A 23392-nucleotide genomic window follows, 5' to 3' on the forward strand; every position below is an offset into this window, starting at 1 on the left:
GCTATGTAGTTGAGGCTGGCCTTGAACTCACTATGTAGCCCAGCTTGGCCTTGAACTCATGGTAGGGTAACCCTCCTGCTTCAGCCTCCTGAGTGCAGGCATTACAGACATGCACCACCATGCCTGGCAGGCAGTCACATCTTTAATTTGATGAGGAATTGCCAGACTGTTTTACAGAGTGGTTGTACCATTTAGCCCGCCCCCCCCCACCCCGGCCCAGTGGTGCGGGAGGGTTCCTACTTCATCTATGTCTTTACCCATCTTGTTATTGTCTGTTTCGTTTTGGACAGTAACATCCCAAAGGATTTGAAGTGTGGTACCCTGTGGTTCTGATGTGCACTTCTCTGATGTTTTGGGGTCCATTTTTCTTTAATGTGAAGATTGTGACACTTTCTGGTGGTCACAGTTGTATCCTTTCTGCGCCTCCAGTCAGGAATTGTACCCACCACGACAGATTTCCCAGACAAAGCACAGTGTTTCAGCTAGGTGTGGTGCCGCACACCTGAGATCCCAGCACTCCGGAGGCTGAGGCGGGAGGATCACCTCAAGTTCGAGGCCAGCCTGGACTACATAGCGAGACCCCTGTCTCAAACACCCTCACCTCCCAGTTTTTTGCGAGTATTTCAGCAGGACATGCTCCATGCCAGTGGTCTCTAGTGAACACCATTGCCAGGCACAGGCTGAAGTGTGTGTGGCCAGTGGCCTTAGTGACTGTGGCTCTGACGTGGTGTACTGAGGATGCTTATGCCGTGATCACGCGGTGACAGCAGCTGGCTTCATGTGAGGGTGATCTCAACCCAGGGACCATTTCCACGCTCAGAGTATAAATGGCGAGCTGGTGCAGACGATGGGTGTGATGATGACACACAGCGGCTCATGGCCCCAGGACTACAAACAGAGCATAGACAAAGGCCACCGGCTCTGCTCCACGCTGCTCGTGGATCAGGGAGCACGTGGTCCCCACTGTCCCCCAGTGGCTCTCGGGGGCTGTGGGGGGCTTGGGGCAGAGCCAGGGCGGGGGTCCCCTTCACCCACTGTCCCTGTCACCAGGCTCCTCCGAGTCTCCCGGGGCAAGGGGGCAGCAGGGACAGTTGTCTGGGAGCATGTGACCCACGGTGACCTTGTCAGGCACCTGAGATGCCCTTCCGCATCAGTGCCTTCACCTTCAGCGTAACCAGGTGGTGCAGGGTTATAACCTATAACCTAACAGGTAACAGTCATGCAGAAAGATTACCTGTGAGGTCATTTTTTAAAATGTAGCAAACAAGGGCCGGGGATGTAGCTCAGCAGCGGAGCCTGCCTGGCAATCACAAGGTCCTGAGTTCGATTCCCGATACTAAAAAAATAAAATACAGCAAACAGCGGCCAAATAACGGTGCTAGGCGCGGCTCTCAGCGTCTGCAGCGCAGTGCAGAGTCGGGGTACGGCCCTCGGCATCTGCTGCAGAGAGGAAGGCGCGGTTCGCGTCCGACTCCTCGGTGCTGCCTTCTCCCGCACCCATAGCTGCGCGCGCGTGGCCTCGCGTCACTGTCCTGTCGTCCCAGCCCCTCCTGTCGCGGGCGTCCCAAGCAGGCTGAGGAGGTGGCCTGTTCCTGTCACCGCGCTGTGACCCCTGCTCCGTGGCCCCCTCGGAGGGCTCGGGGCCTCCGGGAAGGGCCGGGAACCGGAGTGTGGGCAGCAGGCCCAGCCACGGACCGCAGGCCCCGAGCCCCGTTCCCGGGGTAGGGGTTTAGGGTGCGGGGAGAAGCGGCCTCCTTCCCACTGGTTCGCGCCTGTGTCCCGCAGCAGGAGCTCCTGGCCGCCTTCGAGGGCGGGGACCAGAAGGTGTTCTTCCGCCTGTGGGAGGAGCACGTCCCCGGCGCCGTCAGGGACGAGGACGCCCTGGTACAGAAGCTGGAGTTCTACCTGCACATCCACTTCGCCATCCACCCGCTCAAGCGCGGCGCCGGCCGGCCGGTACGTCGGGTGGGTCAGCCGCCTCTCTGTCGCTTTGAGATGGAACTCACTATGTAGCCCACGCTGGCCTCCAACTCATGGCAACCCTCCTGCCTCAGCCTCCCAAGTGCAGGGATCACAGGCGTGCATCGCCACGCCCATCTTATTTTCTAATGTATATGGAGGTTTCATAACTTATGTGATCAAAGCTACATTATTTTCCTAAATACCTCAAATCTTTGAAAACCCATGAAAATGAAGTTTGCTCGGTAACTTCGCTGTACAGACACATGTCTAAGAACATCCGCTCTGGCCCGTGTCAGAACCTGCACTTAGCATCAGTGGAGAAATAGTATCTTGTAGAGTCGGTGACCAGTGGCTGGGGCTGGAGACGGAATAGGGAGAGGGCTGGGGCGTCAGGCTCCAGGAGCGAGGAGGTGCTGCCCCAGGACCTCTGGGCATGGATCAGAGTGTGGGGCCCCCAGAGGAGGCGACAGCGGCCAGAGAAGCAGCATCGCAGTACCTGGCAGTAGCCATTCTTAGAAGGCTGGTCCTCAAGATATTTTATCTCCTGGGGAAGTCACAGGAAGTTTTCTTTATTTATTTTGTAATGCAGGGGATTAAACCCAGGGCTTCACACGTGCTTGGCAAGCACTCTACCACCAAACTATATAACCAGCGCTGAAAAATTATTTTTCCACTGGGGATTGAGCTCAGTGGTTCTGGTGCCTGCCTCGCAAGCGCAAGGTCCCGAGTTCGATTCTCGGTACCCCCCCCCCAAAAATTATTTTTCCAAAAGTGTCTCATTAAGTTGTCCAAGCTGGCCTTGAACTTGGAGATCCTCCTGCATCAGGCTTCTGAGTAGCTGGGATTGCAGGCTTGCATCAACACACTTGACCATTTTTTGTTTTTGTTTTTTAATTTCTCTGTTTCTATGTAAGATAAAAATCGGTCAGCATTGTGTATTTATTTATTTATTTGTTTGTTTGTTTGTTTATATTTTAAAATTTTTTAGTACCAGGGATCAAACTCAGGACCTTGTGCAGGCGCGGTGCCACTGGGCTTCCCGGGCCCATTATCTGTTTTTTATTTTTTTATTTTTTTGGTACCGGGGGATCGAACTCAGATCCTTCCACTTGCGAGGCAGGCTGCAGAACCACTGAGCTAAATCCCCGGCCCAATTTTCGGTTTTTTAAATCCAGCAACCAGGAGAGGTCCTCATGGCCTAGGTCTATGGAGATCTCCTGAGGAGAGCAGGTCAGGGTGCATGGGAGTAGTTCTGTGAGAAACTGCAAAAGTCATTTGTTCCTGGGAGGCTGAGGCAGGAGGACCGCTGTGAGTTTGAGGCCAGCCTGGGCTACACAGTGAGACCCTATCTCGAAAACCCCCCAAATTTACCTGTTCACACCAGAACTGGGCTGTCGGGGAGGAAAGCGGCACCTCCAGCTCCTCCTCATCCCACCACAGCCCAAGAGAGCAGGGAAGAGAAGCGGAGCAAGCTGTGTCCTCAGCTTCAGGGAGAAAAGCGGCAGGGACAGGGATGCGTCGGCCCCCTGGCAGCCCTGTGAGGGTCCTGGAGCACAGATGTTGCCGTGGCCGGGTCTGGGTGAGTGGGCCACGTGGAGGTCGGGAGACAGGAGCTGTCCCGTCAGTGACGTTTCAAGGACACGAGGAAGTGGGAGTTCGACACCCTCGGGACATCTTACTGGGCGACTCTGAGGTGGCAGCATTGTGCCCACCAGGCCACTGGGGGCCGATGCCATCATCAGGGCTGGCACCCAGGACCCTGCAAGGACCCAGGGCCCTCAGACCCGAGTCTTCTTCCTGCAGGACAAGCGGGAGCTGGACGAGAGGATTTCGTACTTCAGATCCTTCCTGGAGACCAGAGGGACAGCACTGAGCCAGACCACCGAGTTCCTGCCCTTCTACGCCCTCCCCTTCGTGCCCGACCCCCGGGCACACCCCTCCTTTAAGGAGCTCTTCCAGGTAGGTGACAGCTGTGCATAGGGGACATCATGGGGTCTGGCTGCTGCTTCAGAGCCCTGAAACCTATTGTCATTGTTGTTGTTTACTTTTGAGACAGGATCTCACTATAGTTCAGGCTGGCCTTGAACTCACTATGGAGCCCTGGCTGGCCTGGAACTCATGGTGATCCTCCTGCCTCAGCCTCCTGAGGGCTAAGATTACCCATGTGCTCCGCCCTGCCCAGCCTCATTATTATTTTGACTGTAGCCCTAATTTATTTAGTCTGTCTCCTGTTAGATGGTCAAGTAGTGTTGGGTTACTTTTTCTGGCCGTCCTGTACTAGCTGGGATATGCGTTCTTGTTCATGTAAACCCGCCAGAGACAGAATATTCACACAGCAACACTGCGATGGAAAGGCTGCAAGCAACCCAGGTATATATCACTAAGAAGTGCATAAATAAATGTCACTGGCATGAACGGAGCAGTGTACGTACACCTCTGAGAGTGAATAAACTGAGCCACAAGTGAACGAATTGTAAGTCAGATGCAAAAGGCACTGTGCTGTGGGATTCCCTTTCTAAACACACACGAGGAGCTTTTCTGAGTACCAACACCCGTGTTGGCATAGATTTACAAGCCGGGCTCGGTGCACAGCCCTGTAACCCCAGCTGCTTGGGAAGCGGAGATGAAACCATAAGTTCAAGGCCAGCCTGGGCAACTTAGTGAGACTCTGTCTCAAAATAAAAGTGCAAAATACAAAGGGCTGGGGATGGAGCTCAGGGGTAAAGTGCTTGCCTAGCATGAGAGAGGCCCTGAGCTCCATGGCCAGTGCTACAACAAAACAAAACAAAAACAATCCACTTCAATAGAAAGCAAGTATTCTGATTGGCAATTTAAAAAACAGTTTTAAACATGATACAATATGATGAACTTTCGGGATGTACAGTTCTGTGAATTTTACCACATGGGTTAATTCACGTAACCAAGACAGCACGAGTGGGATACAGTTTTTGCTTTAATTACCCTCAAGAACTGCCTCTGTTGCCCTTTCTGCCACCCTGGTCCCCACTCCTGGCCACCTCTCTTCCATTTGTTTGAAAAGAGTGTTCGAGCCGGATGTGGTGGCGCACACCTGTGATCCCAGCACTCTGGGAGGCTGAGGCAGGAGGATGGCAAGTTGGAGCCCAGCCCGGGCAATTTAGTGACTTCATGAGGACTCATCTCAAAAAAACAACAACAAAATAAAAAGGAGTGTGAAGGCCTTGGGCTCAATCCCTGGTACCAAAAGACATTCAGGTAATTTGCCTTAACAGACTTTTCTTGTGCCATAAAATGCAATATTTTGGGTCACACTAAGGCCTTCTAACCCCGACTGACACAGATCACGTCCTTGCTCCCGGCGGCCCTCAGGAAGCCAGCAGCCTTGGGCACCTGTCTCTGTCCTCGGCCTCAGGGACTGTACCTTTCCCCTGGTCAGGGAGAGTCCTGTTTTCACTCAGGGCTTACAGGGCTTCCAAGATGTGATGTTTTGTTCCTTTTGGCAACTCTGGAAAAGGCTCAGTTTGTGTCTCTTCCTCCGTTACCTTTCCTGTCCTCTGTCCCCCAGTCCGGGTATCTGGTCACAGGTACATCCGACTTCTCATTATACCGCCATATTATTTTTTCATTTTTTAAAAATTGTGGTAAAAGTACGCATAACCAAATTTATCTTTCTGAACATTTTAAGTGTGTTTCAATAATACGTTGTGTGTCCTCGTTGTTGACCTTCCTCTTCTTTTAACAGCTAGTATTTTCCATTTCTTCTTGATCTTTCTGGGCACTTGGTTCACCTCTGTCTTGAGTTCACACATTCACCTGCTGGCTATGTCTAATCTCTCTCACCTTCTCATTGAATTTGTAATTTCAGTTATGAGTTTTTAAAAATTCTTTTATTGGTACATTTTAGGTATACAATATGTTTACATTCATCATTGGGTGCTTGTAGCTGTACATGATGTATCTTGGTTCTTATTTTTTCTCCATTACCTGTGCACCCTTCCCTATTTACAAAGACTTCGTTTCTATTTTTTTCTTTTCTCATAATTTTTCCTTTTCCTTCTTTCCTTTCCCCTTCCCCTACCCCTTTAGACCTTTTCTTCCTATTTCAAATTATCAGTTATTCGTTTTAATCATTTTAATCCTTATTTACACTTTCAGTTTCTCACACTAGAGAAACTATTCAGTATTTACACACGTGTGTCCTATTTATTTCACTTAAGAGTATGGCCTCAATATGCATCCATTTAGCTATAAATGTCTCTAGTTTCTCGTTCTTTATGGCTGAGTCATACTCCATTTTATAAAAAAAAACCCCACATTTTCTTTTTCCAGTCTCCAGTTGATGGGCATTTGGGTTGTTTCCAAACTTTAGCTATTACAAACTTTGCTGCTATGAACATGGATGCACATATATCGCTGTGGTATGATTCTTTTAATTCTCTGGGGAAGATACCCAGCAGGGGAATAGCTGGGCCAAATGGGACCTCTAGCCCTAGTTTTTTGAGATATCTCCATACTGATTTCCACAGTGGTTGCACCAGTCTGCACTCCCACCAGCAGTGGAGAAGGGTTCCTTTCTCCCCACAACTCCGCCAGCATTTGTTATTGGTTGATTTCTTGATAGCAGCCATTTTTTCTGGGGTGAGGTGAAATTTCAGTGTTGTTTTCATCTGCATCTCTTGAATTGACCAGTGATGTTGAACATTTTTTCATATATTTGTTTGCTGCTTTTACTTCCTTGTCTGAGAAATGTCTGTTCATTTCAGATGCCCATTTTTGAATTGGGTCTTTGAATTTGGGGGGTCTGATTTTTTTCAATTCTTTATATATTCTAGATAGTAGAGCTTTGTCTAAGGTACAGCTGCTAAAAAACTTTTCCCACATTGTAGATTGTCTCTTAGCTCTGTTGGTAGTTTCTCTTGCAGTGTAGAAGCTTTTTAATAAGATGAGATCCCAGTTGTTGATTCTTTGTGCTAGTTCCTATGCTACTGAGGTTTTATTCATAAAGTCTTTTCCTATGCCAATGTCTTTAAGAGTTCTATCTAACTTATCTTCCAGCAAGTTTAGTGTTTCTGTCTTAATATTTAGATCTTTAATCCACTTCGATCTTAGTTTAGTGCATGGTGATAGGTATGGGTCTAGTTTTAATCTTTGGCAGGTTGAAATCCAGTTTTTCCAACACCATTTATTAAATAGGCTATCTTTCCTCCAATGATGGTGGTTGGCTCCTTTGTCAAAGATGAGGTGGCTGAGTATATCTGGAGTTGTTTCTGCATCTTCTAATCTAGTCCACTGATTCTTGGGTCAGTTTCTTTGCCAGTACCATGCTGTTTTTATCACAGTAGCTTCGTAGTTTAGTTTCAAGTTGAGGATTGTGATACCCTCAGCCAGTTATGAACTTTTTTAATGGAAGTTCTTTCTGGCTATATTCACATTTGCTGGGTCATGTTTATATTCTCTGATCCTTTGTTCTCTAATTTCTTTTACATATTAAACATTTATTTTGTGTTCTCAGTTCATTTCAGTATCAGAAGCTTTTGCAGATTTGATGATTCCCTTTGTTTTTTCATTTGTTCCCTTGCTTTGTTTTCAGTCTTGAGAGTGAGTTTCTTTTCCCTAGGACTGGAGGGATTTCTCTGAAGCCTGGTCCACTTTGGTTTTCTTGGGAGAGATTTGCATTTGACTCAGGACTGTTTGAAATTAAATGAATTTCTAGCGGTTTGGGGGCCATACAGATAGTATGAGTCTTTCATGGCTGTTGTCTTTCGTGGGACTGAGTGCACCATGAAGCTTCACACAGGTGGGGACAAGTATGTTTCCCATGGGCCCTTCTGTGGTGGCTTCTTTGCCTATCTCCTGTCCTGAGCGGCAGCCCTTGGCCCTGGGCGCACCCTGGGGCTCCTGGTGGTGCCGCTGTGGCAGCTCCTGTTGTCCACCTTCCCCGCCCAGCAGCTTCAGCACCGCAGATCAAGGTCCCTGAGGACTTGCAGCTCCCTTAGGGCAGAGTCTCTGATGCACCTTGGTCCTAGGATTCCTGCTTTGGCTTCACTCTGGGCCTCCACAGCTCCTTCCTGTCACTCAGGGGTGTGCTTTAAAATTGGCCTCTCGGGTCGGGGATTTAGCTTAGTGGTTTCACCACCTGCTGCACAAGCGCAAGGACCTGAGTTTGATCCCTGGTACCAAAATAAATAAATTAATTAATTAAATTAAATTAAATTAAATTAAATTGCCTTCTCAGCCAGGTCTTTTCATTGTTTTCACTGCTTTTTCAGACTGTCTGTCCTGCAATGTTGACAGAAAAGGAAACTTGTCGTCAAGTGTCATAGTTACTTTCTCATTGCTGAGACATGATACCCAACACCCACAAGTTAAAGGAGGAGAGGTTTCTTTCGGCTCACAGTTTGTTCAGGTTTCAGTTCGTAGCTGGCTGGCTCCAAGGCAGGGCAGCAGGGCAGAGGGGAAAGAGTTCACGGATAAGCAGCAGGAAGCATGAGGGATCAAGGGAAGAGGAGGGCGATGGACCCTTGCAGGCCACACCCCCAGTGGCCACACCCCCAGTGGCCACACCCCCAGTGACCAGTCCTCTACCAGGGTCCACTTCCCAACATCACATTTGGCTATAAATTTGTCAGCGGACTAATCCACAGATGAGAATCACATCCCCGTGATCCACTCACCTCCCCAAAGCCCCACCTGTGAGCACACGAGGGATTACAGTAAGTGCTTTTCTGCAGGCTCAGTGTATCAGTGGGTGGCCTTTTGCAGAGAGGCTGCAGAAATAACAGGGACTTCTGTAACTGATGACATCACAAAACCCTTGTGAGCACCTGGGCTGTTCCACAGCCTGAGTCAGGCTTAAGCAGAGCAGCTGGAGGGAGAAGAAGGGACCCTTGGGCTCTGTGAGGGAGAGAAGGCCACAGGTAAAGATGGCTGTGAGGAGCCAGTAATAGTTTTGTTGTTGGTGGTAGTTTATTTATTTCTTTGATGGTGCTTGGGGATTGAACCCAGGGCCTTCGTATTGAACTATATCCCCATACCTTTTAAAAAATTTTTATTTCGAGACAGGGTCTGGCTAAGGTGACCAGGCTAGGCTCAACTTGGGATCCTCCTGCCTCAGCCTCCCAGAGTGCTGGGATTCCAGGGGTGTGCCACCACACCTAGCTCCGTTTGTTTTCAAGATTTCTTGATTTGTGTTGGCCAGCACCACAGCCCCCTGCTAAAGTTCTTTCCAGATGGCCAAGTGCAGAGAGCCCTGAGCTGATGGATGTGGTGGTGCTTTCCCAGCTCTGCCCTAACAAGGACCTAGGGAAGCTGGTAGAGAAATAGCACAAGTCTGCTGTCTCACAGTTCGGGAGGCCAGACATCTGTAGTCAGGTGTGGGCTGGCCACGGCCCTCCAAAGGCCAAGACTAAGTCCTTCCTGTCCTCTCCCAGCTATGCTCAGCTGTGGCCTCTTCACTCCCGTCTCTGCCTCCGTCTCCCCACGGCCACTCCCTGTGTGTCGCTGTCTGCACTCCCTTCCTGGAGGTCCAGCAGCCTCGTGGAGACCTCATCTTACCCATGCTTACCTCTACCACCACCCTACCCAGTGGCCTCGGGATCTGAGGGTTCAGGATGTCATTTTGACCCCCGACAACACACACTGTGGACAGAATTCCCAGCCAGTGCCAGGGAATTAAAAATCTTTTACAAAACCTGGAATTTCTGCTGCTCCAGCAGATGACACCTGGGACAGATTGGGTGGGGTGGGAGGAGGGTCCAGACCACAGGGAGGGGGATCTGGGGGCAGAGCCAAGGCAGCAGCCGTATGAAACTTTAGTACATTGTTGCTTTGGGGTGGAAATTCTTGGGTTGGGTGGAAGCCTTTTTTTTTTTTTTTTTGTACCAGGTATCGAACTCAGGTCCTTGGGCTTGCAAGGCCGGAGGTGGAGCCACTGATCTAAATCCTCGGCCCGTGGAAGACTTTTTTTTTTGGTACCGGAGATCGAACTCAGGTCTTTGCGCTTGTGAGGCAGGCGACAGAACCACTGAGCTAAATCCCCGGCCCGTGGAAGAATTTTTAATATAATGCTGGGGACCGAAATGAGGGCCTGCAGCCAAGCTACATCCCCAGCCCTATACTTATTTTTCATTGTGAGGCAGGGTTTTACTGAGTCACTAAATCACCCAGGATGGCCCTGAACTTGCGGTCCTCCTGCCTCAGCCTCCCGAGTGCTAGGATTACTGTGCTTGTGTTTAAATAACATGAAGGGTTCTGATTGTGTACAGTTATCTTCCCTGCTGTGGCAGTCAAATCGTCTCAATGCTTCCATTTGTCCTGTGTCCCCATGCCTGCTTGGTCACTGTCACACTGCTGGCCAGACAGCTGGCTTTCGGCTTCTGTAACTGCCAGGGCTGTTTGACAAACCAAAGAGTGTTCTTATCTTGTGTTCCTTTATTTCTTTTCACTTCAGGATTCCTGGACTCCAGAGTTAAAGTTGAAGCTCGAGAAGTTTCTAGCACTAATTTTTAAAGCCAGTAACACACCCAAGCTTTTAACAATCTATGTATCCTTTTGTTTTGTTTTGGTACCGGGGATGGAACTTGGGACCTTGTGCATGTGCGGCAGGGGCCAGAACCACTAAGCTAAATCCCCGGCCCTATCAATCTATGTATCCTTTTGACACGAATGAGACCAGCTGGGGTTAGAGCAGCCTGGGACTCAGGGCGCCCCAGGGCGGGGGACGGCAGACAGGACGACACAGGGTAGAGTTGTGCTGCTGTCACCAGAATCCAGCTCCCGTGGGCACCTCTGAGTACAAAGGGGACAGAAGGACATTCAGTCGCCCACCCATGGTGACAGATTTCCCAAAGTGGTTAGTCTGTAAGGACACGTCGCTCATTTGGAACAAGCAGGCGTCCAAAATTATTTCACACCAAGCCAGGCATATTGGCACATGCCTGCAATCCCAGCATTCTCGGAGGCTGAGGCAGGAGGATTTCAAGTTCAAGACCAACCCAGGCAACTTAGCAAGGCCCTGTTTCCAGGTACAAAATAGAGCCAGGGGTTTTGCTCAGCGTGAAGGCCCTGGGTTCAATCCCCAGTACCCAAACAAGCAGAAAAACTGAAGTTATTTCAAACCAAGGATATAATGTTTTGAATTATGAAGTGGGTTCTTGTCTCGTTGACCTGAATGACAAATGTCAGCTATTTTATCGCAGAAGACCCACTGCCATCCCAACGAGAAGCATTTGAGTCCCTTTCCCAACGGAGCCGCTCCGATTGGCACCCTCGGCCCCAGGCTCTGCCGTCCTCTCAGCTCTCAGGCCTGACGCTGTCCCCGAGTCCCAGCCACACTGCTTTCCGCTGTGGAGCCCCGGGGCTGCGGTCAGAGGTGGCCCTGGCCCTGAGGCCACAGCTTCCCTCCCCTCAGATCCCTCCCTTCTCAGCCCTCCATATCAAGCAACGACCTGAGGTGAAACAAGGAGCACTTTTATAATTGGCTTGTAGTTATTTTAGTACTCTTTTAAAAAGCATTTCTCAGCTTCAAACTTATAGGCATTAATATGTTAAGAATCTAAATTAAATTTGTTTTTTGAGACAAGTTCTCGCTATGTAGCCCAGGCTGGCCTCGAACTCATGGTGATCCTTCTGCCTCAGCCTCCTGAGTGCTGGGATCACAGGTGTGTGCCACCACTCCCGCCTTCTAGATGAAATTCTTCATCCAGTAAACTGTATTAGTGATATTAATAATATATTAATTTAATAATAGTACCCACTTCATAGAAAGTTTGAGGATCCAGTTAATAGGTTCAGCTGGTTCAGACAGCCCCGCACCTGGTAAGCACTGGGTAGCTGGGCCATCAGGCTGGTTTTGGGCACTTGTCGCCTGTCGCCCGCGTGTGTGCTCAGCATGCTTTGGAGCAGACTCTGAATGTAGTAGCAACCGTGTGCTCAGTTCCTTTGTTTTCCTTGTTTCGCGGAAGGAAGTATTGGCAGTGAGGTGCTACACATCAGGTTTCTGCCCTGGATGGATACAAAGAAGAGACCAAGGCAGTCTCGTAGTCGGGATTTTGAATGACAGTATGGAAATCTGAAACAGACAGGGTGAGGGACAGGAATCCCGGGTGGGGAGCAGCCTGTTCGAGGCCCTGGCCCAGTGTCTGGGACCGGAAGGCCGGGCAGAGAGGAAATCGGAGACGGGCAGGGCCAGGTCAGGGTGGTTTGGGTGAAGTCCTGTAAAGCAGGAGGAGCCTCAGAAGCATTTGAGGAAGGTGGATAACGTCCTTGTGTTTACTCAAAAAATTTACTTTTCAAGGCTGGGGATTTAGCTCAGTGGTGCTGCAGCCTGCCTCGAAAGCAGGTCCCGAGTTCGATTCCCCACTACCAAAAAAAGAAAACAAAAATATTTACTTTTGAAATCTTGATTAGAAAGTTGATCATTTCTTATAAAAAATTTGGAAAGCAATTTGTTTATATACTGAAGTAAACAATGTTTATAGTAAACACAGACTCCTGAATGTGTGGGTATTTTTACATATTTTAAACAAATGATGAGAACATTTCTTCATATCATTAGCCTTCAAAAAACAGGTTAATGCCAGGTAATGGAGACACACGTGTCATCCTGGCACCCTGGAGGCTGAAGCAGGAGGATGGCTGAGTTCGAGGCTAGCCTGAGCTACATCATGAGACAGTCTCAAACAAACAAACAAAAAAGCCAGGTTGAGCTACCTCAGAGGATACCTTACCATACTACCCAGCAACTCCACACCTCACTGTGTGTCCAGGAGAAATGAAAACCTTTGTCCACACTGCACCTTGCAGCGTTATCCCTAATAGGCAAAGAGCACAAAGAACCCCCATGTCTGTGAGCTGATGCCTGCATGGACCAAATGAGGTCTGTTCATGCAGTGAGATTTGATTCAGCACAGAAGGAAGGGGACCACTACTCACAGTGTAGATGAACCTTGGAAACAGGCTGAGTGAGAGAAGCCAGACGCTGAAGCCACGCATCGCACAGTGGTCTTGATGTGAAAGAGTCACAGGAGGCAAAGCTGCAACAAAGTGCACTCATGGACAGGCGACAGGAGAGGGGCTGGCAGGCAGAGGGTTTCCTTGAGGGGTGATGCGAAGGTTCCAAGCTTGGTTGTAGGGCTGGGATGTGGCTCGGTGGCCTCGCACTTGCCTTGCACATGAGAGGCCCTGAGTTCTAGTCTCAGGGCCACAGAATGAAAGAAAAAACCAACTCTGAAAATATGCTAAAAACCATTGAAATGTACTTTAAATAAGTAACTTACACAGTATATGAATAAAGCTGTTACCAAAATAATTAAGAAAAATTTAAGGCTGGGGATTTAGCTCAGTGGTTTCGCCGCCTGCTGTGCAAGTGCAAAGAGCCGAGTTCGATTCCCAGTACCAGAAAAGAAAAATTTAAGATGAAATTAGCCAGGCGTGGTGGCACACACCTGTGATCCCAGCAATCGGGAGGTTGAGGCAGGAGGATTGCCACAAGTTTGAGGGCAGCCTGGGCTACATATTGAGTACAGGGCCAGCCTGAAATACAGAGCGAGACCGTATCTAACCTCCTCCCAAAAAATTCAGATGATTTTAGGTGGGGGGAAACCCCATTTGAAATAACTTGCCTTCAGTCATGCAACCAGACATGTAGGGGCTGGGATTCGAACCTGGGCAGTACAGCTCCAGGTCTGTGGCCTTAGCCACTGTACTCATCCAAATCTCAGCGTCTCTGGGATAAAGCTGTGGACTTAAATTTACAGTGCTGCGGTGTCTTAGTTACTTTCTTCTTACTGGGACTAAATACCCAACACCCACAATTTAAATTTTATTTTAGCTCACAGTTTGTAGAGATTGCAGTTCATAGTTGCCTGGCTCCAAGGCAGGGTGGCATGGCAGAGGAGAAACAGTCCATGGAGCGGCAAACAGGAAGCTGCAAAACTTTCTCCTTTTCCTTTTCATCCTGTCCAGACTACAAGCCTGCTGGTTGGTGCCACTCACATCTGGGCTGGGTCTTCCCTCTTCAGTAACTCCATCACCCACACCCAGAACCATGCTAAACCTATCCCTGGGCTGATCCAGCATCACACACCCATGATCTAGTCGCCCCCAAAGCCCCATCTGTGAGTGCATGGGGCTTCGGGGGGACATCAGGGTACAAGGCAGAGATATGAGGTCTGGATTCACGTTTGGCTTGAGCACGTTGGGGCAGCAGTGGCAGGGCCACTGGAAGGGGCAGGAAGGCCAGGCAGGAGGCTGTGGGGATGGTTTGAGACTGCTGGGATGGAGAGAAGGGTTTGTTGGGCTCCTTGCTGTCTCAGGAGCAGTGCTGGGACCTGCCCTTCACTATCCTGAGAATCCTGCTAGCGGGCTGAGTCCTTTTCAGATTGGGCACAGTGTTGACACCCCGAGCATTGTGTGCCGAATGCCTGTTTTCCTGAACTTCTTTCTCATCCCAGAAGGAGAATGGACGACACAACAAAGGTAAATCATGGAAGAAACACTTTCTAAGGACAACTTTGCTGGCTTGGCTCGAGTTTTAAACTGGGAGGTGGGGGCAGAAATGGAGAGAATCTGTGGCTTTAGCAAATGAGGCTTTCACAAGCCTAAATGTGCACAGTGCCTCGGGGCCCACTTTTCCAGAGGGCTGTAGTGTGAGCTCCTCTTGTATGTGAAGTAACCAAGGTGAGGAGAGGTATGCAGGGTCCAGGGAATGTTGTAGAGGAAGCCACTGCCATGCTCCATAGGAAGCAGGGCAGTGTAGGTGAGAAAAGAATTATTCATACTCGCAGCAATCCTCCTGCCTCAGCTTCCTGAGTGCTGGTATTACAGGTGTGCACCACCACGCTCCACATCATTCTACGTTTTGAGAACCGCTTAAGTTCCTGTGTTGGAAAGGGTGTGTGATGTGCTTCATGCCTTTAGTAGGTCTATCCTCCTCTCCCAGCAGGGGGAGTTTCGCTACATGAAATTCCTGGGCTGAGAAATATCATATTTCCCCTTTTGGAAGAAGAGTAATGTCAGGGAAGACTTTAAAACTTCCTGCCATTGCTTTTTTGGACTTTTCAGGAAGTTCATCTTTTGTAAAGAAAGGAAATATGTGTAGGTTATTTAACTCTCTGTTTACAGATGGGTAGTATTCTCAGCTTTGTCCTGTGAGGCAGGTGGGATGGTGTCAGACAGGAAGGCCGGGATGTTTGTTTCATCTTAGTCGCCTCAGGTGCCACTCATCTTTCTGTCACCAAAGTGAAGTGCCTGAGGCCCACTAACTTGGAAAGAGAAAGGTTTATTTGGCTCTCAGTTCTGGAGATTCCAGCAAGACATGGGCGCAGCCTGGGTCCCCACCTCCCACCCTGGGGACCAAGCCTCCAACACTTGCACCTTGGGGACACTCACCCGACCACAGCGTTTTGTCCCCGGCCACCAAAGGTTTGCATCCATGTCACAGTGAAAACGCTCTCACTCTGTCCCTGGGAGTCCCCAGAGCTGCTCTAAGGCCGAGGCCGAGCCTCAGGCGAGACTCAAGGCCGGCTGAGCTGCGAGCCCTAGAATGCACATCCCATGCTTCTGGATGTGTGCGAGGCCATGGCCAGGAGAGGGAAACAGCAGGGACACAGGCAAAAGCCCAGCAGGGCAGATGCTGCACCCTGACGCCCACACCCAGCCTGCAGGCTGCTGTGGCACCGTGGAGCTGAGGGGCCAGCAGCCCTGAGCCCTGCAGGTCTGCAGGTTGTAGCCCAGCAGGGGCCACTGTGGGGACCCTGTGAATTCTCAGAGGAAGCCACTGGGACCCTGTAACCCTCCTGTCCCCCATGCTGCAAACCCAGCACGGCATGGCTGTGCCGCACCCACTGGACTCCCGACCCCGGGGGCCTGGGAGGCCTTGTGGCTGGGCACGGACAGATGCTTCCCACTTCCCGGGCCCTCTCTCGTCACAGTGCAGAACACTTGCCTCCTACCCGTGCCGATCTCTGCAGCCGCTGGGCTGCACCTTCCAGTCTCCTTTCCCAGCCTGCCCCAGATTCTTCAGCTATTTCTGATCCGCTCCTTTTTGCTCCTGATTCTGTGAAACTGGCTAAAAGCAGCCTGTGCCTCGCCCAGGTGTTCTGCTGCCTTGGATCCCTCAGACACCTCGGCCGTCCGTCATCTTCGAGCATGGCCTCCTGCAGCTCCCGGGGCATGAATGCAATGTTTCCAGATTATTCTCCGAGTGCAGCTTTTTCTCCATTTCCCCACAAAATCTTGTTTCTCTCTTCTGAGCCCCTCCTCAAACACCTCATTCCTTCAGCTTCACTCACAGTGCCTGAGGCTCTCTGCCCCCTGCTCCAGGGCTCATGCTCCCGCCTGCTCTTTGCTCCCATCTTCCTCACGCACAGTTGCCAGCCCACTGGTTCCAGATGTGTGGCTGGTCCTGCCCTCTGGGTTGCCCACCTGCAGCTCCGAGTGCACAGGTGGAGGTGGCTTGCGGGGTCACCCTAGAGACTGAGGGTGGCCTGGTGGCGGGTGGGTGGAGCACAGCCCCAGGAGAGGTCCTGACTGCTGTGGTCCCTCCGTGGCCTGGGGACCCTGTGCCAGTTTCCCCACACCCGGCACAGCTTCAGTCCTAGGTCGGGCCAGGCATTTCCGGTTTACCCTGCTGCTCCCAGAAATGCACCTTCCTGCCTGTCCTGCTGCTGCCCAAAGGAGCACTGGACTTCAGCCTGAAACAGCCATGCTCGGTTATCATTCTTCCACGTGGGGTGGGAGCCATGGGCTCAATCGGATCGGCCTTGGGATCTCATGTCCCTCCGTGTGCCCCGGGGTCCTCAGGACATGGAGGCAGAGTCCAGTGGAGAAGGCCCTGGACCGTAGCAGGTGGAAGTGGTCACTTTTTCTAATGTAATAGGGCCAGGGGAGTTGGAACTATAGAGATGCGCCACACTGAATTAAATGGAGTCTTATTATCATAGCCTCGAAAAACTCTGGACAAAGGAAAGCAGTCTGCAGGGTCCTTTTAAGGCTCTTTTATTTGGGGAGGGCTCAAGGAGAGGGGAGCACAAACGGAATTTTACAGGAGCAGAACTTTGTTAAGCTAGTGGGGGTCGGAGCAGTGTCACGCAGTTCAGTTAAAACAAAGTATCTCACAGGTGCAGGAGTCCTCTGTTTTCAAGGTAGTAAAGGTAACAGTTGTAGACTGCTCTATCAAAAGGTCACAAAGATAACATGGAGTTGACTCACACAGGATGGAAGGGGAGGGGACCACCCAGAATCACTGGACCTTACACAAATGGAGTCAGGTTGGCTGTCACACTAAGCTGACCTCTGAAGTGACTGTCATTTCCACTGCATTCAGGTCATCACAGGCAAATTCCTAAGGCAGCCAAAGGAAGCGACTTGCTTTACAGCTTGCCAGGATGCAGGGGGTCAGACATCTAAAGCCACCGCCGCCCGTGCCCTGGGTGCTGGAGACCAGGCCCCAGCTTCCAGCAGCATCCTCTGGGTCCTTGTTCAGAGTGGGCTTGGTCCCGTCGGGTTCTGGTGGCCCCTCAGGTTTTGAGCGTTGCCAGTTAGGTCTCCACGAGAGGCTGAGCTTTGCAGATCAGGTAACCAGGGGCCGGAAGTGCGAATAGGAGAGCCTGTGCCTCTCCCAGTGCTTCCCTCTGGGGTCTCAGCAAGGGAGCCACAGTTTCCGAGTCTTCAGGTTTGCTTTTAGTGGGGGCTTTGTGAGGGCACCAGCAGGATGTCCATGCAGTAGGGCCCGGTGGGCACAGTGTGCATCCACAGCTGAAGACACCACGGTGCAGTGTTGCCATGGTGCTCAGAGACTGGCAGTGACAACCACTTGTCACCCAGTTATCCTTCCACGGCCAAGGCTACTGGTGTGCCCCCAGTTTACTTAAATGCTAGACTCAGGTGCTGCTGTTTGAATGGAATGGTTGGGTAATAATATTCTGTGTATCTTGGTCATAAAATTTCATGGATGAGGGCTGGGGGTTTATCTCAGTGGTTCTGCCACCTGCCTTGCAAGCGCAAGGTCCCAAGTTCCATCCCCGGTACCAAAAAAAAGAAAAATTCATGGATGAAGTTTCCATAAGCTTTTGAAGAAGGTAAGAAAATACTGTAGTATGGTGCATGCCTGTAATCCCAGCACTTGGGAGGCTGAGGCAAGGGGATTGCCCTGAGTTTGAGTCCAGCCTGGGCTATATAATAATACATAACCCCACGGAGAGGACGTGGCCTGCAGACAACCTCATAATGCAGAGACAAGGAAAAGGACACAGGTTTGCTTCATCCATTTTGTGAGCCGAATGTAGGAAGAAACATTGGTTTTATTTCTTAGAGGTAGAGCAAAGAACTAAATTTCCATCGGGTTCAGTGAAGAAAGACACTTTGTTAGGAAACCTAGTAATGATTCAGTTGAACTTCTGGAAACAAGAAATTTCAAATCAATGATTACAAAGCATTTTGTAAATACATGTGGCATGACGTAGAAGAAAAATTTTAAGCACAAATTAGTGCCAAGTTCATTGTTATGGCAAAATATTCTGAGCGTGGGTGTGGTCATCCTTGGAGAAGAACATAGTTGTTTTTAGGGCCAGGGATTTAGCTCAGTGGTTCCGCCGCCTGCCTCACTAGCACAAGGACCCGAGTTCGATCCCCGGTACCAAAAATATATATATATAGTTATTTTTTATTTTGTGGTTGTCATTGTTACTATTCTTACGTTGGGCTTTGATATCCACTCTCCCCTAGAAACGCTGCAGCGGCTGCACCAGCAGCTGGTCGAGGCTGAGCGCCGGTCCATGACATACTTGAAGCGGTACAATAAGATCCAGGCCGACTACCACAACCTCATTGGGGTCACGGCTGAGCTGGTAGATTCTCTAGAGGCCACGGTCAGCGGCAAGATGGTAAGGGGATTGCTAGCTATGGATGTATCTGTAAATCTCTGAACCTAGGTAAGATGAGATCCTACTAGGGCAGTTGCCAGGCGGGGTATGAGGATCAGTATTTTGATAAATGGTGCAAAATTGTATCTCTAAAATGTCAACAGTGCCTGTCCCCGAGCAGTGTGTCACAGTCGCTGTTTCTCCATACACATAGCAAATCTGTCTAGGATTAAACCTTGAAATCTTTGCCAGACTGGTAAGGGAAACTTGATATCCTGAATGTTTTAATTTGCATTTATGTATGAATCTGAATATATCTTCCTATGTTGTTGGCCATGCTTTTTTTTTTTGGTCAACTGGCTATTCATGTCCTTTCCTCCTCCACCTGTTGTGAGCAAGGTGGTGACATATCAGACTTGCCTGTTGGAGGGGTGGTCCTGGTCGCCCTTCCGGTAGTCAGAGGAGGAAAGTGGCAGGGCCAAGGGTTGCTTCAGAGGCTCAGATTACACAGAGAACGCCGAAGATGAGAACTTTGGACCCTGCAAGGTCCTCGTGGTGGCCACTGCCGCATGAGTTCCGTGGGGAAATGTGGCTGCTGGGGAAAAGTGGAGGACCACGCCTCAGGGCCAGGGCCTGGGCTGCCATGGGAGAAGGCTGAGGGGGAGCCAGTAGGAGCTGGTGGGCCCTCAGGAGGGCGGTGAGGTTGTGTTTTCAGCACAAATCATTTTCCAACGTGCTTTGGGGGCTACAGAGAAGGAACAAGATTTACAATTCAGGATGAAAAAGGGATGTTTACATTTTAATGCTATTGCAACTCAGTTCATGGATAATGTCTCTGTCATTCACTCAGCAAGTGTTTATTTTGCCACCTGCCATGTGCCAGGCATGCCTTGGACCTCATTCGCCCCTCACACGACAAGGCAGGGACATGTGTCCTCTTGCTGGGCAGGCTGGCATGTCCTGGGCAGAGGTTCCGGTTCCCTCAGGAGCCCAGGCCTTGAGCCAGACCCTCTGATTCGACGCCTGGCACTCCCTGTGGCCACAGAGTGGCCTCTTTTTTTTAACTTCAATTTACAAAATATGCACTCGCGTCTATTTTCCACGGGAGTGGAGATGCACCAGGCGGAATCAGCTCAGAACTGCGATGTCTCGGTGGCATCTGCAGGACACTGGCGGGTTCTCCTGTCAGTCAGGTCCATGCGTGGCTTCCTCCTGGCGTGTCCAGCTCCTCCAGTTCTTCCTGCACCTCACCTCGCCTGTCCCTGCAGATCACTCCTGAGTACCTGCAGAGCGTCTGCGTCCGCCTCTTCAGCAACCAGATGCGGCAGAGCCTGGCGCACAGCGTGGACTTCACCAGGCCCGGCACGGTGAGGCACTGTCACCCGCCTGTCCCCCCACTGGAGAGTGAAGGCAGCCAAAGACTGGGAAGGTGAGGGAGGGAATCGTCAGAGGCCCCGCCGCCGGCCTGGGAGGAGGAGGAAGCTGCGTGAGGCCTGCAGCCCCCTGCGTGGGTGAGGAGCGGGGTGCCGTGATCGCGGGGCAGAGGAGTGGCAGGGAGCCTTCGTTCTCCGGCTTTAAAAACAGCCGTATGAAGCCAAGTGTGGTGGCGCGCCCCTGTCATCCCAGCACTCAGGAGGCTGAGGCAGGAGGATCACAGGGAGCTCGAGGCCAGCCTGGACTATGTAGCAAGACCCTGTTATATAACTATATAATCACCAACTAGTTAAATCAAACAGTGAGTCCATTTCTTATCTACTGGCCATTTCCTGTCTCCTGGGTGCCCTTCGCAGCATCCCTCCTCCGGGAGCCTGGGGCTGAGCGTTATGGTCACCAGGGCCCCTCAGTCTCCTTTCCTCGAGAACATTTACCTCACCTTTGTTTGCTCCACTTTCCCGACACTGACATTTTGGGAGAATATAGCTTCCACCGGGCGCTCAGAGCTGGGCGGGGGCACCTGTGTGTTAGAGCCACTGCTTTGAGATAAGGCTTGGTGCGAAGATATTAGTTTTCCTACAGGGAGACCAGCTGGGGTATTTAAAGTAACAGCCACAGCCGCCTCTTCTTGTTATGAGGAAACACAAACACGGGAAATGAGACAAAGATGAGCAAAGGTGTGGGAAGGAAAATAAAGGTAGGCAAAGCACAGGGACAGAAATGCTTGTGCTGCATGGCTGGACCCTGGAGAGGCAGGCCTGGGGTTTGGCTCTGAGCTTCCTAGCAGCCCGTGCAAAGAGGGAGAGGTGCACAGTTAATGACCCACCCGGAGGAAGCCAGAGCGGGCAGCCCCATGGCTTTGTGAGGCCCCATTTGCTGCGCTGAGGCAACGAGCGCTGCTCACAAGGCCTGGAGGCGCTGCAGTGAGAGCCACTCCCGGGCCACCGCATGCCCCAGTGCAGCCACGTCAGTGCCACGGACGTCCCTGCCCCCTTCAGATTGCTAAGTGCTTTCACTTGTTCCTCTCACTTTTATAATTTAAAAACAAAATGAAATCCATTTTTAAAAAGACTAGGTGGCCACACAGCCGCTGTACAGCTCCCCCAGTGCCGAGACTGAGCAGGCGTTCAGTCGCACCCCTGCACTCCCAGAGGTGCCTTAGAGCCGCGTGTCCCCTGTGCACGGGGGACAGAGAGAGGGCAGAGGCAGCGCGATCCTAGCGGAAGAAGGACACAGCCTCAGGGCTCTTAGCACTCAGAGATCTTAGCAAATCCACCCTTCTTTGCAGGTCACTAAACACTGGAGAGCCAAGTTTTAGAAAAGTAGTTTCTTTTCTTTTTCTTTCTTTTCTTTCTTTCCTTTCTTTCTCTCCCTCTCCCTCCCTCTCTCTGTCTCTCTGTCTCTCTGTCTCTCTGTCTCTCTCTCTCTCTCTCTCTCTCTCTCTCTCTCTCTCTCTCTCTCTCTTTCATTTTTGAGACAGGGTCTCCCTATGTAGCCCAGGCTGGCCTTAAACTCAGAGATCCTCCTGCCTCAGCCTCCTGAGTACTGGGATCACAGATGTGTGCCACCACACCCAGGAAACAAGTAATTTCTTCTTGAGCCTTGCAGGCCTAGGGGCTTTGAGCCACACCTGAGCCCCCAGAGTTGGCTGAGCCGACCCGTGTGGGCAGCGCCCTAGGAGAGGATGGCTTTGCTCCTGGCAGCTGGCACAGCAGGGTCTGCACCTGGCAGAACTCTCCCCTCCCCTCCCCTCCCCTCCCTCTTGTCACGGCTGGGGGCTGAGCACGTGGGCTCGACGCTTAGCCCTGTTCCTGGCCACTGCCCATTAGATGCCAGTGGCAGCACCCCTGGTTTGGACAACAGGAAAGGTCTCCAGATATGGCTACATGTTCCCCGGGGGCAAAGTGACTGGTGGAGAAGCACAGGCGGGAAAGGGGGACTTGGACAGCGCAGCATGGAAGACACCTCCATGCACTGGGCACAGGGGGCAGCAGAGCAGGCGACTCTGAGTGAGGGTGCAGGGCAAGGCCAGGCGAGTCCGCAGGTGAGGAGGAAGGAGGCTGAGGCAGGTGGGTCTCCAGAGGGGAGGCTGAGGACGGGGTGGTGACAGCAGGCCTGAGGGACCAGGGCTCTGGGACCAGACTGCTGGTCTAGAGCCCGGTGCTCTGCCTCTGTCCCCTCACCTGGGGGCAGACATGGCAGTGCTGGGAGTGAGCTGGTCCCCAGGAAGCCAGGGACACTGGTGCCATGGGGTCTCCCAGAGCCAAGGGCGGGGTGCAAAAGTCTGCTGTGGCCAGGGCTGGTCCAGGGGAGGCCTGCGAATCGGACACTGTGCAGATCCCCGGCTGTGCTGCCGGCCTGGGTCAGGGCGAGGGCTCCGCAGCCTACACTGACGCCGTCTGTTTCTCTCTTACTCCCGCAGGCCTCGACCATGCTGCGCGCCTCCCTGGCACCTGAGTAAGTCGCGGCCCTCAGGAATGGTTACTAACAAGGCCTGAGTAGAGGGAGCTCTCTGACCACTCGCAGCCCTGCTTAGAGCAGTGACTTTGAGCAGAGCTGCCGTGAGCTTGACAGGAAGTGCCAGGGTCGGCAGTAACTGCACTGTCTTCTAACGTTACTTCTGTTTCCTTGGGGAGGTGGCATCAAGCGGGGGAAATGCTGGATTATTTTTCCCGTGGTATTCTGTAGAAGTGAGAATTTTGCCTTTCATTAACTAGTTAATGCTGGTCCTAGGAACTGCCGAGGCTTTGCACTGAGCTGCATCTCCAACCCTTTTAATTTTTTAATTTGAGACAAGGTCTCGCTAAATCACTGAGTTGCCCAGGCTGGGCTTGAACTTGTGATCGTCCTGCTTCGGCCTCCCAGAGTGCTGGGATTTCAGACTCAAGAGTCTGAGCATTTGCTCTCTGCTGCGCCCACTGCATCCTGAGCGCAGCTGTCCAGCTCACCCGTATCACCCACGGCAGAGTCTGACTCCGGGGCTCCTCAGCAAGAAGTGGGCGGCTTGGGGCTGGAGGTTGGGGCTAGGGCAGCATCGTGTCCACTCCTGTCACCTGGTGGCACAGTCATGTAGTGCATTGGTTAAAATCCCGCCTCGGCCCCCAGCTCCATGACCTGGGACTGCTGAAATAACTCCTCTGTGCCTCAGTTCGCTC

General features: G+C 51.4%; 1 protein-coding gene across 21 annotated transcripts in view; it reads left to right on the forward strand.

Annotated features, from left to right (window-relative positions):
- The window catches only part of Armc9 (armadillo repeat containing 9), a 102766-nt gene that overhangs the window by 7842 nt on the left and 71532 nt on the right, over positions 1-23392 (forward strand). For 17 of the 21 annotated variants that reach the window (XR_015450575.1, XR_015450574.1, XR_015450576.1 and 14 more), the window contains exons 4-10: positions 1786-1956; positions 3766-3921; positions 10391-10483; positions 14394-14418; positions 18667-18824; positions 20072-20170; positions 22660-22694. Coding sequence is in view for 18 of the 21 variants with exons in the window: in XM_087209388.1 (XP_087065514.1) it covers positions 1786-1956; positions 3766-3921; positions 10391-10483; positions 14394-14418; positions 18667-18824; positions 20072-20170; positions 22660-22694 (737 nt within the window). In the remaining 3 variants the exon portion in view is untranslated. Of the gene's footprint in view, positions 1-1785; positions 1957-3765; positions 3922-5090; positions 5197-5236; positions 8859-10390; positions 10589-14393; positions 14419-18666; positions 18825-20071; positions 20171-22659; positions 22695-23392 lie in introns of those variants that run through there. The other 4 variants (XM_087209391.1, XM_087209399.1, XM_087209400.1 and 1 more) reach the window with 4 other exon arrangements.

This window comes from Heterocephalus glaber, unplaced genomic scaffold (genome assembly GCF_053883595.1).
Source record: "Heterocephalus glaber isolate CG9 unplaced genomic scaffold, H.glaber_assembly_v1.0 deba00001004, whole genome shotgun sequence".
Taxonomy (NCBI): Eukaryota; Metazoa; Chordata; class Mammalia; order Rodentia; family Bathyergidae; genus Heterocephalus; species Heterocephalus glaber.